Source organism: Hylobates moloch, unplaced genomic scaffold (assembly GCF_009828535.3).
Source record: "Hylobates moloch isolate HMO894 unplaced genomic scaffold, HMol_V3 SCAFFOLD_15, whole genome shotgun sequence".
Taxonomy (NCBI): Eukaryota; Metazoa; Chordata; class Mammalia; order Primates; family Hylobatidae; genus Hylobates; species Hylobates moloch.
The window spans coordinates 50,559,701-50,578,687 of NW_026652290.1; the positions used below are offsets into that span (position 1 = coordinate 50,559,701).

General features: G+C 60.0%; 1 protein-coding gene across 6 annotated transcripts; it reads left to right on the top strand.

Annotated features, from left to right (window-relative positions):
• The first annotated feature begins 90 nt into the window (after positions 1-90).
• On the top strand, positions 91-18,985 carry LLGL1 (LLGL scribble cell polarity complex component 1). 6 transcript variants are annotated; one of them, XM_032178198.2, is made up of 23 exons: positions 91-239; positions 4,406-4,503; positions 7,006-7,087; positions 7,183-7,313; positions 8,299-8,457; positions 8,534-8,696; positions 8,790-8,925; positions 9,170-9,224; positions 9,360-9,514; positions 9,610-9,833; positions 9,992-10,059; positions 11,130-11,283; positions 11,358-11,462; positions 12,005-12,297; positions 12,593-12,740; positions 12,982-13,135; positions 15,099-15,394; positions 15,947-16,211; positions 16,381-16,495; positions 16,668-16,774; positions 16,934-17,114; positions 17,229-17,308; positions 18,078-18,985. In XM_032178198.2, the coding sequence occupies exons 1-22, from the start codon at positions 159-161 to the stop codon at positions 17,305-17,307; spliced, it is 3,249 nt and encodes a 1,082-aa protein (XP_032034089.1). In that variant the 5' UTR covers positions 91-158; the 3' UTR covers position 17,308; positions 18,078-18,985. The 6 variants fall into 6 exon arrangements, 5 of the variants coding, with proteins under 5 accessions (XP_032034089.1, XP_032034088.1, XP_032034087.1 ...); XM_032178197.2 differs by having other exon boundaries at positions 12,988-13,135; positions 16,662-16,774; XM_032178196.2 differs by having other exon boundaries at positions 16,662-16,774; positions 18,078-18,984.
• Positions 18,986-18,987: the final 2 nt, after the last annotated feature.

Here is an 18,987-nt window from a genome sequence, read left to right on the forward strand (position 1 = left end):
GGCGGCGCGTTCGTCGCGCCGCGCGCCCTCCCCCGTGCAGGCCCGGCCCCGCGCGCCCGCGCCCGGGCCGCCTGGGGCCCCGCCCGCGCCTCAGGACCGGCGGGGCCGCGCGGCGCATCCTGCGGGCGGCGGCGGTGGCGCCGGCAGCCGGGCGCAAGATGATGAAGTTTCGGTTCCGGCGGCAGGGCGCTGACCCGCAGCGCGAGAAGCTCAAGCAGGAGCTTTTCGCCTTCAACAAGGTGGGGCGGCGGCCCGGGCTCGGGCGGGAGGGGGCGGGACGGGGGCCCGGGCTGGGGGCCTGGGGTCGGAGCCACGTCGGGCCCGGGGGGCGGGGGCTGGCATGCAGCGCGGTGCGGGGCGGGGGCCGGGCCGGGCCGCGCACCCCCTCGGCGGGCCCCGCTCTGGCTCGGACTCTGGGTGGGTCTGGGTCTCCGGCCGACTTTCCGTGTCTGCTCCCCGAGTCTCTGCGGGCCGCTCTGGCCCTGGCTCTGCCAGTCTCTGTGTGTCTGGGTCTCTCTGTCTCTGAGACTCTTTGCCTGTCTCTGGGTCTCTGTCTCTCTTTCTCAGCCGCTGACCGGCTGTCTCGCCCCAGTTGTGCCTGTGTGTGTGGTGGGGGTGTCTCTGCCTCTGCCCCTTCCTATCTCTGCCTGTCTCCCTTTATCTCTCTGCCTCTCATTTCTCTTTCTGCCTCTGCGTCTCTGAGTCTTCTTTGCCTGTGTCTCCCTGCGTGTCTCTCTCTGTCTGTGTGGAGTCTCTCGACCTCTTCTCTGTCACTCACTGTCTGTCTCTTTATCCTTTTTCTTAGGGGCTCCATTGCGTCCCTGCTTGGCCCTTGGGACAGCCCTGGGCCCCGGTTTGTTTTGTGCTTTGGCACCCAGGAGGGCGAGAGAGTTAGTGGGGGTGAGGCAGCTGTCGGGGGTGCGGCTGGGAAATCCCTTCAAGGAGCCTCTCCTTCCTTCCCCCACTGCTCCAGGCTCTGCCTTGCCCTGCTCTGCCCTGCCCGGGGCTCCGAGTCCAGGGGACATGCCTGGCTGTGTACTACACTGCACTTCACATCGTGGGGCCTCAGTTTCCCTAGCTGTGAAATGAGGCTACTTTTCTCCATACTGTGGGCCCTGGCTCCCTCTGCCACATGGGCCAGCTGTGCTGCCTGTCTGCACCAAGGTGGAGTGAGGTGGAGGCTTTTCCTTCCTTTTCCCGGAGTGGGACACTAGGGGCCAGGGAAAGGGGCCTCCTCAGCCCCCGCCTCCCTCTGCACTGATGTTAGAGCAGGGCCTCAGCCCACTCCTGGCTCACTCCTCTGGGGGTGTTGGTTTTGTCCTCATTCTTACCCCAGAGCCCACTGATCGCAGAGCCTCTCAGTGCTCTTCGAAATTAGAGTTATCTTCAAAATACAGATGAGAAAATTGAGGTTCTGAGAGGGGTGACGGCTTGCCCAGAGTCACAGAGTGAGCTGCACCAATATCTTTCTTGAGTTCTTGTGTCAGTGGGGTTGGATTTTAGCCTTGAGGGGCAGGGATTTTTCCAAGGGGCTGCTGTGGTCCTGGGCCAGTGTTGTGCCAGGCGCCCTGGGCTGCCTTGAGGAGACCCTTGTCTTGGAGGAGGCTCTGGGACGGCTGGACCTGGAGTGGTGGAGGCGCTGGGATGTCTCAGGGTTTCCCTGCCTAGGTCTACAGTGGTTGCTGGTGAGAGCTGCCAGGACCCTCACACGGGGGCTGAGAACCTGCCAGGAACCTGAGAGGGGCCCAGAAGGGAAGCTGGTGCTCCGTGGTCCCCACATGGCGCCTGTTTTCTGTGCCGGGGAGGCTATGAGGGTGAGGTGAAAGGAGAATGGCCCTTCAGGGAAAGGCAGCAACAAGCACAGGGCTAAATGCCACTTCTTTTTTGAAACGGGGTCTCACTCTCACCCAGGCTGGAGTGCAGTGGCACAATCACAGCCCACTGCAGCCTCACAACTCCCTGGCTCAGGTGATCCTCCCACCTCAGCCTCCTGAGTAGCTGGGACTACAGGCTCGTGTCACCATGCCCGGCTAGTTTTTGTATTTTTTGTAGAGATGGGGTTTCACCATGTTGCCCAGGCTGGTCTCGAACTCCTGGGTTCAAGCTATCTATCCATCCATGTTGGCTTCCCAAAGTGCTAGGAATACAGACATGAGCTGCCATGCCTGGCCTAAATGTCATTTCTTCAGCCAGTGAATTGGGGTGTGCAGTGAGGACTGGAGACAGATGGGGGTGAAGCTCAGCCCACTCTGGCTAGCCTTGGGGTGGCGGAAAGTAAGGGCCCTCCACTGAGGATGAAGCGTGGGCAGCAGTGGTGAAAAGTGGGGTGGTCTTGGGGAAGGGACTTAGTCACCTAAGTGGGTAATAGGTCATTGCTAGGGAATAGGCCCCGATTCCTGAGTTTGGGGGGTGGGAGACAGGTCAAGAGTGAGCAGGGACTTTCGACTCTGAGCCTTGGGTTCAAATCCCAGTCCAGCCTACACATCACCTGTGGAATGTGCCTTCTCTGTTAATACTGAGCCCCACTGTGTGTGAGGTCTCCAAGGTGCTGGGGACAACAGTAGTTACCAAAAAGGACAAATATCTCTTAACTCAGGTGGCTGATATACTCGTGCAGGAGAAAGTGAAAAGCCAAAACAAAAAAGTAAAATAGACTGTAGTTGGGATGGTAGCCAGTGCTGTGGATCAAATAAAACAGGGCTAGGGGGTGGGAGGTGTGGCCAGGGCAGCTGCTGCAGCCAGGGTGGCCTAGGGAGGCTTCTCTGAGGAGGTTACTCTCAAGCGACAGGAAGTGCTGGAGGAAGTGCGTTCCAGGCAGAGGGGCAGTAGGTGCAAAGGCCCTGAGGCACAAGCCTCCCTTAGCTGGGAGCCCCAGGAGGATCCTGAGCAGGGGAGGGACAAGGATCTGGCTGTGGCTTTCATAGGATCCCTCTGGCCTCTGTGGGAACAGACTGTAGTGAGTACCAATCCAGGTGCGTGACGGTGGGGCCTGGAGCAGGGAGGGGGGTGACTTCTGTGTGTTTTGAAACTGAGTTGATGGGGCTCAGAAATGGACTGGATGTGGGGTATGAGGGAAGCAGATGCTGGACAGTACATGTAACCTCCTTTCCTGGTTTGTAAAGTGGGAAGGCTGCGGGGATTTGCGATGCAATGTCCCGTCTCTGGACCCTGGTTGTAGTGAGGGACTGGCTAGACAAGGTCAGGTGCAGCAAGGGCGTGGTATTATTGGTGGGAGAGAGAAGCCCCAGCCAAATCTCCAACTCTGTCCTTAGGTGGGCTTACTGTTCCAAGGGCCCAGATGAGAGACTGATGCTTGGAGAGTATTGTGACTTGCCCAAGGCCAGACAGCTAGGCCATGACCAAACCAGCTGCCCAGAGGGCTCAGTCCCCACCTGGATGGGCGGAGGCAGGCAGGGAGGGAGGTTGGGGTTATAGGCTGGGAACTGGGGTTTCTTAGAAATGTGTGTCTTCCTGAGGCAGTGGGTCAGGAATTACCAGTGGTAAAAGTGAAAAATAAATAACGACAACAACAAAATAAAAGGAGTTACCAGTGGCCCACGTGGGTGTCTGGCACTGGTGTTCAGGATGGGGCTGGAGCTCAGCTGCGTAGGCTTCCCAGGGAGGGCACAGCCAGGCCAAAGACAGGAGACTGGTGCAGAAAGGGTGCTCTGTGAAAGGGGCAGGGGAGCGGGTAGGGAGCTGTTTCATTGACACTCTGGGCACACAAACCCCCTTAACACCGTCTCCGCTGCTGATGGGCATGGGAGTCATGTTGCCCAGCTGTTGGCCGGTGGGGAGGTGGGAAGATGCCTTCAGGGTCCAGGCAGAAAGCTACCTCTCTCTGGGCCTGTGTCTCCCTGTGTCTGGGAGGAGTCAAAAGCCTCTGCCTAGCCGATCCTGGGTGTTGTCCCTTGACCTCTGACCTCCACTCAGGCCTGTGTTTGGGGAGTGTCATAGACATCTTGCGGGACTCCTCCCCAAGCTTTAGTCTATGCCTCTAAAAATGGGGTGCGGAGCCCTTCACGAGCAGGTGGGGCCTCGTCAGTGCCTGCACCTCTGTGAGCCTTTTTTCACCTGTTTGTTGCTGGAGCCTCCATGCAGTGGGGTCCACGTGAGCCTGTGTGCATTGAGGGGCACAGAGGCTTGGCAAAGGGCTGGCCTCTGTGGGCTATGCACGCCGTACAGTCATGGTGGAACCCAGGGGTTTAGCCACCTCCCCACCAACTGGAGGCATGATAACCCATTTCACAGTTGAGGACGCTGAGGCACAGAGCAAGTAGACCTGCCTCCTACCCCCAGTGTGTCAGCTGCAGACCCTGGAGGCTGCCTTGGGGTGGGCCTCAGGGTGGGCCACGGCAGAGGTACCTGGGAGTGCTTACCCCCAGCAGCCCTCCCCTCCTCACAGACTGTGGAGCATGGCTTCCCCAATCAGCCCAGCGCCCTGGCCTTCGACCCCGAACTTCGCATCATGGCCATCGGCACCAGGTCTGGGGCTGTCAAGATGTATCCTTTGCAGGACAGGTGTTCAGGGTCTGTTCAGGACCACCTGTCTGTAGTTCCCTGTGCTCTGGGGTCCCAGTCTTGGCAGTGTCCAGCTCAAGAGGAGGACAGAGGTGCTCTGATGGGCAGTAGTGGGGGCTTCTGCGGGTGCTACAATAGGTACTGGGATCTTGGTGGAGGTTGGCGTGGCTTCTGTACCTGAGACAACTGTGCAGAGATGATGGGGTCCTTTTGCTGAGAGACGGGTGGTGGGGGGGTCAGTTTGCAGTAGCACAGCTGTCGCTTGCTACATGTCAGCCAGCCAGTTACCTAGGTGACCCTGCCATCGTCCCAGCAACTCTGGGGAGGCCAGGCAGGGGGGCTGGGCTATGATACCCCTGGAGGGTGGCAGGTGGGCTGGGGACCCTGGTGAGCCGATGCACACATGTGTGAATGTGAAGACACATGTGTTCAGCCAAGGGGGCTGGGGGCAGTGCCAGGCTCGGCATGGTGAGCGCAGTACGGCCCCCACCTGGATCCTAGCTGCTGCACAATGGGCTGTGTGAGCCACACAAAGCGAGCATTTTCCCTGCAGGCCGGGGGTGGGGGTGGGGGCAGGCCAGCAGCTCAGTGTCTCCTTGCCGGCCCTGGAGAATCCCACCCCAACTGCTCTTGGGGAAGCTGAGGCGCCAGGGTCTGGCTGATGGCAGCTTGGTGGGGGCGCTGACCCCTACCCCTCCTGTGTGGCCCTCTGGGTTTCAGTATCCTGGTTTCAGACATCAGTTCCCAGAAAATGTGTCAGTGGTGGGAAAGGGGAGGGTGTGGGATGGGGGTCTCCTCACCCCAGGGCTGGGGGCACTGGCCAGGCAAGGGTGGGACTCTGAGCCTGTGGTTTGTGAGCTCTTTGCCTACTCTGGGGAGTGCGGATGGGATGAGATGTCCCCTTCTCTCCCATGGCCCCAGCAGCACCTGTTGGTGAGTGTGGCAGTGCTCTGGGCCCCACAATGCTCTGCTGCCTGGCCTGCTGCTCCCACTCCTGTGGTGCTGCGCTGCGTCAGCACATGTGTCCCTGCAGCCTTCAGGTGTCCCTCCTGTTTTGGGGTCTCCAGTGCACTTGTCCTCAGGCTCAAAAAGAACCTGAAGTGCAGATGAGGAAACTGAGCCTCAGAAAGGAGGCTGGAACCCAGGGTCCTCTTCCCTTCTTCCCCTGACTGCCACTGCCTGGAGCCCCTTGGGTTGGGAAACTGAGGCTGGAGAGGGCCAGCCATGGTCACTAGAAGCTGCCCCTCCCCCTGCCAGGCCAGCCCCATCTCCTTGACAACCCTGGTTCCCGCCCAGCTGCTCCTGTCCCCTCTTTTGTCCCTTCTTTGGGGTTTCTTGCCAGGCTCCTGTAGGGAATCTCAGCTCAAGCTCCAGGCAACGGCTCCTGTGTTGTCACCGGGGCAACGTTGCTGACTCCTCCCTGCACCCTCTGTCGTGGGGCCCTCTCAGGCCCTGCTGTCCACCATCAGCCCTGGAGTTGCCGGGACTCAGGCACTGGCACTGGGCACTTCAGGCAGGTCACCCACCCCCTCCAAGTCTCTGTGAGCTTATCTGTTAAATGGGCAGGCTGGGGTCTCTCCTCCCTCATGATGGCAGTTGTTGGCTGCCTGCTTTGGAGGGAGGTGGGTTTTGTTTTGTTTTGTTTTTTTGAGATGGAGTCTCACTCTTTGTCGCCTAGGCTGGAGTGCAGTCGCACAATTTTGGCTCACTGCAACCTTTGCCTCCCGGGTTCAAGCAGTTCTCTGCCTCAGCCTCCCAAATAGCTGGGATTACAGGCGCCTGCCAGCATGCCCAGCTAATTTTTGCATTTTTAGTAGAGGTGAGGTTTCACCATCTTGGCCAGACTGGTCCTCAACTCCTGAGGACCACCTGCCTCAACTCCTTGTGATCCACCTGCCTCAGCCTCCCAAAGTGCTGGGATTACAGGAGTGAGCCACCGCACTGGAGGAGGTGGGTTTTCTTACCCATAGCTGAAGTTTAGCCTGAAGCTGTGGGAAAAGGCAGCCTGGACTCTTCTGCCCCCTGGCTTTCTTGTCCAGGGCTGGCCTTGCACCTCTGGCCTGCCTGATCCCATCCGGCAAGGTGCAGCTCCCAGAGCCCATAGACACATGGAGCTGAAGTGGAGCGGAGCCCCAGCCTCTCACCAGGTTGAGGCCAAGCCTGCTGGGTGTGTTTATTCTCACTTGATCTGCAACAGCTCTGTAAGGTGGGAGTCACTGGCCCTATTTACAGGAAGTGAAGGTCCTATAGCAGCACCTGACTTGCAGGAGTGAGTGGAGCCTGCACACTGATCTTGGGGATACTGTAGGGGTGCAGAGTGGGAGCTTTAGGGAGGGGACCTCCGTTCTTCAGGGAGGACTCCTGGATGGTCAGGCCCATGCTGGGGCCCACTGGAATAGTCTGGGTTAAGGAGGAGCCTTGGGTGTCTCCCTCACTGTGGTTTGCTGGTCCATGCCTGTTTCCACCTTGACCTGCCACCCTCAGCTATGGTGCACCTGGCGTGGAGTTCACAGGCCTGCACCGGGATGCAGCCACCGTCACACAGATGCACTTCTTGCCCGGCCAGGTGAGCCTCTGCTTTCCACTGGCCAGCTCCCTGTGGCCCCCATATCTACTCACCCCACTGGGCCAGCCTAGTTTTCATCTCTGCTCACACACCAGGGCCGCCTCCTGACCCTGCTTGATGACAGCAGCCTGCATCTCTGGGAGATTGTCCACCATAATGGCTGTGCCCACCTGGAAGAAGCACTCAGCTTCCAGCTGCCCAGCCGGCCCGGCTTTGATGGTGCCAGGTACTGGAGAACTTGGCTGGGGCCAGCCATCGGGCAGGGAGGATCTGGGGGAGGCTGTGGGAACCTGCTGTGCAAAGGCAGCATGGAGACGGGCAGCTGTTCAGGGCGGGATGCCTTGAGCTGGGCCTGGGTCCCAGGCTGCAGCTTTTCGACCCTGCTTTACTGAGGTATACTCTGTGAACTTTTCAGGTTAAATGGGAGGTTTGGGTTGAGTCCGTCGTGAGCAGGTAATTAATGTTGTGAGCAGCAGGAGGTACATGCATTATATGCCAAACTCCTAGGACCTGAGGCCTGGCACTACACTTACTGTAATGATGGGGGTATCTGGGGGTTTGGGGCAGGGCCTAAGCCAGTTAGTAACAGCAAGGGTCCCCTGGCCTCTTCAGTTGTGGGTAGGAGACAGGCCTTTCTGTGCATAGGTGAAAGGACAGGGTTGAGGGCAAGGAGGGTCCCATGGGCTGTGCTTGGTAAGGTGCTGGCAGCATGCCCCAGCTGAGTGAGAGTATGGGGCATCTCTCTCCCCAGCCCTGCCTGAAATAGCTGGAAAAGGGGAGTACCAACCCAGGGATGGATTCCTGATGCCTCCCAGCTTCTGCAGACAGGGGTATCTGGGGCCCTCCTGCGAAGTCAGGAGATGTCTGAGGGCTGGCAGCGGGATTCCTAGGAGGGGCTCAGCGGGGAGCTCCTGGTCCTGGCTTGGGCAATGCCCTCGTTCCTGCTGTCCTCTCCTGGTGGGTGGGAGGAGCTGGGAGCCCAGTCTGCAAGACCTAGGGACCCTATTTTTATCCATCTCCCTGCTGACATCCAGATGAATAATTGAGCGGGCTGATTATGACGCATGCCTTCCTGGGGTGGCTCTGTAAGTAGGCCCTGGTGAGTGCTGTGGGGCCAGTGATGAGTTATCAGCAGTGGCCCAGCCCCTCACACTCCACCTCAGCAGGTGGATGGGCTCGGACCCTCACTCCCTTCCCCTTGTTCCCTGCAGTGCTCCGCTCAGCCTTACGCGAGTCACAGTGGTCCTGCTGGTGGCTACCAGCGACATAGCAGCCCTGGGCACTGAGGGCAGCAGTGTCTTCTTCCTGGATGTTACCACCCTGACCCTGCTCGAGGGGCAGACGCTTGCCCCAGGCGAGGTTCTGCGCAAGTAAGAGGCCGGTGGGCTTCCCAGCACACACAGTGTGCCCAGGAGGTTCTGCTGGCTCACCTGCCTTCCTCCACAGCGTGCCCGACGACTACCGCTGTGGGAAGGCGCTGGGCCCCGTGGAGTCGCTCCAGGGACACCTGCGGGACCCCACGAAGATTCTCATTGGCTACAGCCGGGGCCTGCTGGTCATCTGGAACCAGGCCTCACAGTGTGTGGACCATGTCTTCCTGGGGAACCAGGTATGTGGGTGAGGCCTGTGTCCCCTCAGCCTGGGCCCCTTATGCATGCCCACCATGGCTCATGCCTGCCTGCCTGCCCCTGCTTGCCTGCAGCAGCTGGAGAGCCTATGCTGGGGGCGTGATAGCAGCACTGTGGTCAGCTCACACAGCGATGGCAGCTACGCTGTCTGGTCTGTGGATGCCGGCAGCTCCCCAACGCTGCAGCCCACGGTAGCCACCACACCTTACGGTGAGTGCTGGGGACGCCTTAGCCAGAGGATGGTGATGGGAGGGGGCGCCACTGAGCCAAGCCAAACTGGCTGAGGAGTGACTCCCCCAGGGGTGGGGGTGGTCTGGGGGCAGTGTGCCTCCCCCCTACTTCCCGGGGAGGTAGGAGGCAGCTGCAAGGTAGAGAGCAGTGGAGGGCAGAGCAGGAATGGCAGAATTGCTAAGAACCACCAGCGAGTCTGGTCTGACTCTGTCCCACCCCTCAGGCCCCTTTCCCTGCAAGGCCATTAACAAGATTCTGTGGCGGAACTGTGAATCTGGGTAGGTCGAGGGAGAGGGTGTCCGATGTGAGTTGGGTCTGGCTAGGGGGCTGGAAGGGTGGGCTCTCCCTAGGTTGTGCAGTATGTGCTCTGGACCCAGGTGGTTCATGGCTCACACACCTCCCTCTGCACACAGGGGCCACTTTATCATCTTCAGTGGTGGCATGCCCCGTGCCAGCTATGGTGACCGCCACTGTGTAAGTGTGCTTCGAGCCGAGACATTGGTGACGCTGGACTTCACCTCCCGCATCATCGACTTCTTCACAGTGCACAGCACACAGCCCGAGGATGGTGCGTGCCCTGCCATACCCTACCCTTTCCCAGCCCCACCTGGTGCCCTCTGCCACCTATGGCTGTGCTCACCCCATACTCCCTCCATCCCACAGAATTTGATGACCCCCAGGCCCTGGCTGTGCTCCTGGAAGAGGAGCTGGTGGTGCTGGACCTGCAGACTCCTGGCTGGCCAGCTGTGCCTGCCCCATACCTGGCCCCGCTGCACTCGTCTGCAATCACTTGCTCGGCCCACGTGGCCAATGTCCCCGCCAAGCTGTGGGCCCGCATCGTGAGCGCTGGCGAGCAGCAGAGCCCCCAGCCTGTCTCCAGTGCCTTGGTGTGTGCGGGGATCGGGGGGTCTTACGGGGTGGAGTCTTGAGGAGAGGGAGAGTGTTTCATTTCTAGGCCTGGAGGTCAGCATGTGCCATGCTCGGAGTAAGAGGGAGAAGATGTTTGTCCTAACCTTGTGTACACATCTCTGCCACCCCCTCCCAGAGCTGGCCCATCACTGGGGGCCGAAACCTGGCCCAGGAGCCGTCACAGCGAGGGCTGCTGCTGACGGGGTAGGTGTGCGTGCTTATGTGGGTGAGTGGGCCCCTTGCTGTTGGGGGAGAGCCCATCCTGGGCCTGGTGGGTGTAGAGGTGCCAGGAGACTCAGGCGTGGCCCCTGGTGGGACCAGGTAGTTCCTCCTCGCCCAAGGTGGATTGGAATGAAACCTCCCTGGACCTTGGTTCAAGGTGCTGCCCTGATCTGCCTTTTGGCCTGGAACTGAGCTCTACCAAGCCCCAGGGCTCCACCCGCCCAGCCTGCCTGCCCTGGGACTGGAAAATCTGGGCTGGCCCACGCTGAGCTGCCCAGGGAAGGTGCCAGAGAGCCCAGCCTGGGCCTGGCGGGCGCTGACGTGCCCGGTGACTCAGGCCTCAACTTCCTGCCCTGCCCCCACTCCCGCCTGTACTGGGACCCTCAGCCCTCTGACTCTGGTGTGCCCTTCCCTGCTGAAGAGCTTGCTGTGGCTTTCAGGGTTGCTGGAGTGAGTCTCAGCCACCCCCACAGTCACACACCTCTCACGCCCTCGCTCTGGGCTTTCACCACCACCCGGGGCCCTGCTTGGGCTCTGCAGCTGTGTCCCAAGGCTGCGCCCTAGATTTATCTACTCCTTCCCTTGCCCCCTCCCTGCTTCCTCCCAGCCTCTGCAGTCTTCCTGCTCCTCCACCTACGTGGCTGCCTCGGGCCCCATGCAGCTCCTCCCCCGGGATGCCCCATGCTCTGGTCTGTGACTGCCTTGCTCTTGATCACCTCTGATGGCTGCTCCAGTGCAGGCAGAACCCCCATAGTCCTCTATTCTCTACATGTCCCCCTTTGCCACCTCCTGTTAATCAGGGTGGTCATTTCCACCCTGTTTGGTTTAAAGGGCCAGGTGCATGTGGTGCATGTGGCGTGGCCTATAGCAGGTGCACAGTGCACCTGTGCTGTATACAGTAGGTGCCTATTGTTTTTTGTAACAATAGAATTCCGGTCAGTGTTTGGCATGTGCAGTAGGTGTTTAGTGAGTGGTCATCAGATGAGTGAATGGAGGGGTGTGCAGGCCTCCCAGAAACCCATGGGTAGCCCTTACATCTGCCCTCCCTGCAGCCATGAGGACGGTACCGTGAGGTTCTGGGATGCCTCGGGTGTGGCGCTGCGGCCACTCTATAAGCTGAGCACAGCTGGCCTCTTCCAGACGGACTGTGAGCATGCTGACAGCCTGACCCAGGCTGCCGAGGACGACTGGCCACCCTTCCGCAAGGTGGGCCCCTCCCCTGGCCCTGATGAGCTGGTCTCGACCCTGCCTGGACTCATTACTCCTTCCCATCCCTCTAGGTGGGCTGCTTTGATCCCTACAGTGACGATCCCCGGCTTGGCGTGCAGAAGGTTGCTCTCTGCAAGTATACAGCCCAGATGGTGGTGGCCGGCACTGCAGGCCAGGTAGGGCTGGGTGTCCCCCTGGGTTGGAGATGTCAGGGAGGGCTTTCTGGAAGAGATGAACTGGAGAGTCTGGTGGAAAGGGAGATGAACTGGCACAGGCAAAAGCCAAGGTGGGAATAGGGCTCTGGGTAGGGCTGGCTGGGGTGAGGACAGATGGGAAGTGGGCCTGTTGCTGGGGGAACCACAGTGTTGAGGGGCGGGAACTCATGTCAGTGCTGTGCTGCGGCACTCACACGACATATAGGAGGTGCTCATTGTGTCCTTATTGCTAAATGGGAGATAGAGGCTCGGGGTAAGGGTAGACACTTTGCCCGCAGAGGGCAGGGACTAGTGTGTCTTGGTCACCACTGTGTTCCTTGTGTTCAGCGAGGGCCTTGGTATACAGTAGGCATTCAGTGAGTGCTTGTTTAGCTGATGAACTGAAGACAGTCCTAGAACCACCTTGGTGGTGGCTGGGGCTGCTTCAGAGGCTACAGACTGAGTGGGGCCCAGGGCAGCCCCTCCCCTGCGCTGAAGCTCCCCCTGCCTGGCTGTGGGCTCAGGTGCTGGTACTGGAGCTTAGTGATGTGCCGGTGGAGCAGGCGGTCAGCGTGGCCATCATAGATCTCCTCCAGGACCGCGAGGGCTTCACGTGGAAGGGCCACGAGCGGCTGAGCCCACGCACGGTGCCGCTGCCCTGGCCTGCTGGCTTCCAGCCCCGTGTCCTGGTGCAGTGCCTGCCGCCAGCTGCTGTAACCGCTGTCACACTCCACACCGAGTGGAGCCTCGTGGCTTTTGGCACCAGTCATGGCTTTGGCCTCTTCGACTACCAGCGCAAGAGCCCTGTGCTGGCCAGGTGTGTGGGGTGAGGGCGGCTGGGCAGGTGGAGCCCCCAGCGAGATGGGGTCTGGGCTTCCGTTTCCACCTCTAGTGTTTGATGTGGCAAAGGCCCCACTAACCTCCACTGCCCCATAAGAAATAACCTGGCAGCTCCAAGAAGGACATTCTCAGCACCACCTGCAGCTGGGTCCACAGGACTGTGCCAGAGGGGCTGTGACTCCCTGACCTGGGTGCCTCCACAGGCCAGCAGGAGTGTGGTGGCTGCTCCAGGAGGCTGCTCCATAGCACGACTGGACCCTGTCTGCCCCCAGGTGCACTCTTCACCCCAACGACTCCCTGGCCATGGAGGGGCCGCTCTCCCGGGTGAAGTCTCTCAAGAAGTCGCTGCGCCAGTCTTTCCGGCGCATTCGCAAGAGTCGTGTCTCGGGCAAGAAGCGGGCTGCTAATGCCAGCAGCAAGGTGAGCTGGGGTGGGCTGCACAGGAGCTGTGCCTGTGTCCCATGCCTTGGCCTGGCCCTGGCCTGGGACCCCTGGGGCCTGGTTAGCTCAGTGCTCCTCCCTCGGCAGCCCCTGGGCCCTCCAGAGGGATGGATGAGCTGAGCTGGGTGGTGGAGGAATGGTAACAGAACGTAGGGCGCAAAGCAGGATGCAAGCCACTGGGGCGCTAGGGAGACGGTGTTCAGGAGCCCCCGCCTGGCAGTTGCAGGAAGCCAATGCACAGCTGGCTGAGCAGGCCTGCCCCCACGATGTGGAGATGACGCCCGTGCAGCGCCGCATTGAACCCCGCTCTGCCGATGACTCCTTGTCAGGCGTCGTGCGTTGCCTATACTTTGCCGACACATTCCTTCGAGATGGTAAGGCAGGGTCAGGGACAGGGCAAGGGTTGGGAAGGCTGCCCTCAGGTGGCCACCTGGGAGATGGGTGGTGGCAGGGGAGGTGGTGGGACTGCACCTTCCAGGAGGTGGCTGGGCACAGTGACTCAAGCCTGTGATCCCAGCACTTTGGGAGGCCAAGGCGGGCGATCACCTGAGGTCAGGAGTTTTAGACCCACCAGGCCAACATTTGGTGAAACCTTGTCTCTACTAAAAATACAAAAAATAGCCAGGCGTGGTGGTGGGCGCCTGTAATCCCAGCTATTTGGGAGGCTGAGGCAGGAGAATTGCTTGAACATGGGAGGCGGAGGTCGTGGTGAACCGAGATTGCACCACTGCACTCCAGCCTGTGCAACAGAGTGAGACCGTCTCAGAAAAAAACCCTTACCATCCAGCTCCCCCAGCGGGACTGCCGGGTCACCCCCAGTCTCCCTGAGGGAGCTGGATGGTAAGGGATTTTTGAGTGAGCTGGGTGGGCCTCTCAGATCTGAGTCAAGAGAAGGGAGGTTGAGGCCTGGTGGATGACGGGCACCAGCCAGTGCCCAGGCCCCGAGCCGGGCATGTGTGTGGGCAGCTGCCCAGCCACTTGGCTGGAGTGGAGCAGGTGAGGGTCGAGGTGTGTGGCTCAGGGAGGTACTGCTGCTGGCCAGAGGCTGAGGACCTGGCTTTGATTCTCAGTGGCCTGGGAGCCCTGGGAAGGTCCTGGGTTTGTTGATTGAGTCACTGATTGATTTTGAACTTGTACAATGGGAGAATTTAAAACATACACAAAAATAGAGAGGTGCAAAGTTGTCCCACATACCTCACATGCCTGCCACCAGCCATGTGCCCCTGCAGAGTCTGCCCCCCTCCCCCACACTCTTTGCTGTTTTTTTTTGCCGGGGTATTTTAAACGAAAACCCAGACACAAGTACTTCAGCGTGTTCCTGACAGATGTCACTGACAGCCACTGCTCACCTCATGCCCTGTAGAACCGATGTGAATTCCGGAGTGTCATCTGCTTGGTCTACGAGCTCAGCTTTCTGATGCCATTTATTTGTTGACGGTCTTTTGTGCAGTGGATTTTCCCACTGTCTGGATGTGGCGGGTGCAGCTAGAGGTGGGGGTTTCTTTGGCTTTTTGTTTTTTTGACTACAAAGACCCAGAAGAGGACAGCCTGGGGTTTTTAACTTGTTCCACTGGCCTGAGAAGGCTGATGGGTTCATGTTCATGGCCGGCTGGGGTTCCTGTTGGGCATGTTTTGAGTTGTGCAGACACTTCCTGCCTCAGGATCCATCGGGTCATCAGGGAGCAGGTCGTGAGTCTGCTCTTGCTTCTGCTGGGCTGGGCTCCAATTCTCCACTAGAGCTTGTCCCCCAGAGGTTCAGTTCACACAGGCGAAGCAGGATCGATGGATGGGCGTCCTAGGTGTCCCCAGGCTTGGTGGCTTCCTCTGGCTGCCACGTAGGGAACACACTGAAGACAATGGGGGTGAAGCAGGGCTGAGACAAGGCACACCTGTCAACAGGACTAGCAAGGGGACGCAGGGGTGGAGACAGGAGTCAGGGTCTTGTGGGGCTTGGGGCCTGAGTGATGCTAGGATGGAGCTGCGTTTACTGAGATGGGGGCTGAGGGTGCAGTGGGATGGAGCTGGAGGGCTCAGGGTCTGGTTTGGGTGCCCATCAGCATCCTGTGCAGATGTGCTACAACTGTTTGGGCCTCTGCAGGAGGGCTGCATCCTGGGCTCCGACTGCAGTCAGCAGCATAGAGCTGGGGTCTCAGGCCTCGAGGCTGGAGGTCACCAGGGAGGCATGGGACAGGAGGGAACCAGCCCTGAGTCCCAGGGTGTCATAGTTAGGAAGCAGGGGTACAAGAGAGGCAGGGAGGGACCTGCAGTCTGTGGGAAGACCACAGGGGAGATGCCTGGCCCACAGGGAGCACCCTCCTACGCACTCGTTTTCTGCAGGGGCCCACCACGGGCCCACTATGTGGGCTGGCACCAACTCAGGCTCCGTGTTCGCCTATGCGCTGGAGGTGCCGGCAGCAGCAGTGGGTGGTGAGAAGCGGCCTGAGCAAGCAGTGGAGGCCGTGCTGGGCAAGGAGGTGCAGCTGATGCACCGGGCGCCTGTGGTGGCCATTGCTGTGTTGGACGGGCGTGGCCGCCCACTGCCTGAGCCCTACGAGGCCTCACGGGACCTGGCGCAAGCACCTGACATGCAGGGTGGTCACGCTGTGCTCATTGCATCTGAGGAGCAGTTCAAGGTGAGCCACTGTGGGCTGTGGGGGACTCCCCTCCCGGCCCCAACCTCATGGACACCATCGAACCCTCTAGAAACCCTTCCTGCCTGTGTCCCCCACTGTTGGGACCCTAATTCCCTTGCACCCCAGAAAACACTCCCAGCCAGCAGAGAACTCCTGCCCAAGAACTCTGATGCCCCCTCAGCCTGCTGAGTTCCCCTGGGAGGGCAGAAATCTCTCTGTGCCCCACAAGGCTCCTGTACCCTGCCCAGACCCCTGAGCCCAGTCCCCAGGGGCTCTGCCTCGGAAGAACTCTAGGTTTGGTGGGGACACCAGCCGCATAACCTTGGCACTCTGATTGATTTTGTCACAGATCGAGAGGGGGCCTGGGACGTTTCTGGAGTACGGTGTGAAGTCTGTAGTTTAGTGGGGCAGCCAGGTGTACAGGCAGGGGAGGCCACATAGCATGCAGCTGGGCTTTGTGGTGGGGGCTGGTGGGTCAGCAGCCATGAGGGTGAGGGGCCCTGGGGATGAGGACAGGGCCAGACTTTGTGCTCACCGGCCATCTGCTGTCAGGTGTTCACACTGCCCAAGGTGAGCGCGAAGACCAAGTTCAAGCTGACGGCCCATGAGGGCTGTCGTGTGCGCAAGGTGGCACTGGCCACGTTTGCCAGTGTGGCCTGCGAGGACTATGCTGAGACCTGCCTGGCATGCCTCACCAACCTGGGTGACGTCCACGTCTTCTCGGTGCCTGGCCTGCGGCCCCAGGTGCACTACTCCTGCATCCGGAAGGAGGACATCAGCGGCATCGCTTCGTGCGTCTTTACTCGCCATGGCCAAGGTGAGGCAGGGCAGAGGCCGAGGAGGCCTTCCTCAGGCAAACGAGCTGAGCGGGGCCAGTACTGCTTGGGAGCAGGAAGGGCACTCCGGATGGGCACAGGCCCAGGCCACGGAGGAGCTGTGGTTGGTGGCATCTCCTAACTGCACTCCTCATTCTTCTGCCCACCCAGGCTTTTACCTGATATCCCCGTCAGAATTTGAACGCTTCTCCCTAAGTGCTCGGAACATCACAGAGCCGCTGTGCTCTCTGGACATTAACTGGCCCCGTGATGCCACCCAGGCCAGGTGTGTGGAGGGGCAGCCCCTAGCCTGGGGGACCTGTGACCAGGGCCAGGTCTCATCCCACCCCCGAGATCTGCCTTCCCTGGGCTTGGGAGTGGGAGGGCAAGGATCTAGCGTGCCAGCCTCAAGTCATCCACCTATGGTCCCCATCATGGCCCCATCTCTGCAGTTACAGGATCCGAGAGTCACCCAAGCTGAGCCAGGCTAACGGGACCCCAAGCATCCTGCTGGCCCCACAGAGCCTTGATGGAAGCCCTAATCCAGCCCACAGCAAGGGACCTGGTGAGGGGGGCATGAAAGGGGTCCAGACCCTGGCCCCACGGTGCCAGGGAGTCAGGACTCACATAGCTCGGATCGGGCAGGCTTCTGTAGGAGATGGGTGGTTGTGTGCTCATTGGTGCCACCCCTCACCATGGGCTGCCTTTGGGTCTGTGTCCCTAGGCCCCCAGGTGCAGAGGGTGCTAAGGGTCCTGGTAGGGGCTGATCACTTGCTCCCTGCAGACACCCCAGAGCCACCTGAGGCCGCACTCTCACCCATGTCCATCGACTCAGCCACCAGTGCTGACACCACGCTGGACATGACAGGGGACGTCACAGTGGACGATGTGAAGGATTTCCTGGGGTGAGGCTGGTGGGCAGGTCCACAGGAAGGGCTGCCCTGTCCCCTAGGCCTCCCTCCCCAGGGCTGCCAGGGGCTCCCCAGCCCCCACCCCTGAGCACCATCCCCATCTCGCAGCTCCTCTGAGGAGTCGGAGAAGAACCTGAGGAACCTGGCAGAAGACGAGGCCCATGCCTGTGCCATCCTGATCAAATGAGGTGCTGCAGGGGTGGGGCCCTGGTCCTCACCACTGGCAACGTCCACCCCCTTCAGCCCCTGTCTGGGTACCACTTGGCCCTGGTCTTCCACCTGAGACCCTGGCAGGCCCATGTGATGGGGGCACTCTGAAACCTGGCTGCCTTCCATGGAGTGCCTTAATTGGGGACTTCTGGGGCTCACACAGACACCAGTGTCATGGTTGGGTATTAGAAAAGCAGGGCCAGCTCCTCAGCCCTTGCATGTGACAGGTGGTGGTTAGGACAAGACCAGATTAAACCACTTAGAGGTGGCAGTAGTTTGGGGCTTGGGAGCTGGTTTGGCCAGCCTATTTCATAGATGAGATCACTGAGGTGCACGAGGTCAGGTCTCATCGGTTGGGCCCAGCAAGTGGCCGACTTACCCCTGCCTGAGTCTGTGTGGATCTTCACCTAGATCTGGGACCCATAGATTTGCCCAGCGCATTTGCTGCCTCGTACTCCCAGCCATCTGACTGTAGGCCATAGCCAGCCTCACCCCGCACAGGACATGGACACCTCCCAGCTCTTTGTCTGGTGCCTCTCCCTGGCCTCAGTGGGGCATATGCGGCCTGGCGCTTGGATACCCACCTGGAGACTCAGCAAGCCCATCTCAGGCGGTCACTGAAGGGCCATGCCTGCCCTGCAGAGGAGACAGTGGCAGCACCTGTGTGGTCTGGCCGCTGTGGCAATCCATCTGCCGTCTTTTGCCCTCCCTCATCTTCTGCTGATACCTCTTCTCTCCCTCTCCCAGGAAGGCCAGAACTATCCCGACCTCCACCTGTCCTGCTCGGAGCTGGAGTGCTGGATCCCTGGCACCTGCCTGGCCCCTTAACACAGAACCACGCCTGCTAACCTGCAGGCTTCACTGGGACCTGCTGTCCTGTCCCGCCTGACCCTGGGCCCTGCAGCAGCACCAGCCCCAGGGTATGGGCCTGGGACCTGGGCCAGAACTGAGCCCTCCTCCAGGCATTTGGCTGCCCTGGGGGCCCGCTGCCTAGGGAGGAGGACAGGTGGGGCCCAGCACCTGTGCCACCTCCACCTCCCCCTCCCCCTCCACACACCATCCTTCCCTCTCATTTTGCAAAGAGTATTTTTCTTTTTTTTTTTTTTTTTTGAGACGGAGTCTTGCTCTGTCGCCCAGGCTGGAGTGCAGTGGCCCCATCTCTGCTCACTGCAAGCTCTGCCTCCCACGTTCATGCCATTCTCCTGCCTCAGCCTCCCGAGTAGCTGGGACTATAGGCGCCCGCCACCACGCCCAGCTAATTTTTTTTTGTATTTTTAGTAGAGATGGGGTTTCACCGTGTTAGCCAGGATGGTCTCGATCTCCTGACCTCATGATCCGCCCACCTCAGCCTCCCAAAGTGCTGGGCTCACAGGCGTGAGCCACCACGCCCAGCCCTGTAAAGAGTATTTTTCTAGCGCCTGGGCTGGACAGTTAGTTAGTTAGTTGTTTCTAAAACTATTTTGGTACCTGCTCCTGGGCCAGTCCCCAGCCTGTCATGAGTGTGTGTGTGGGCACGAATGTGACTGGGAGCTCTGCTGGGCACCCACAACTGGGGCCTAGTCAGGTGTGTGTGTCGGGGGGGGGGGGGGGGGGTCAAGATGAGTTTCCCTGTAGATTGTACCTTGGGGTTTTTTTCTGTCATTTTGTTAAAATTTTA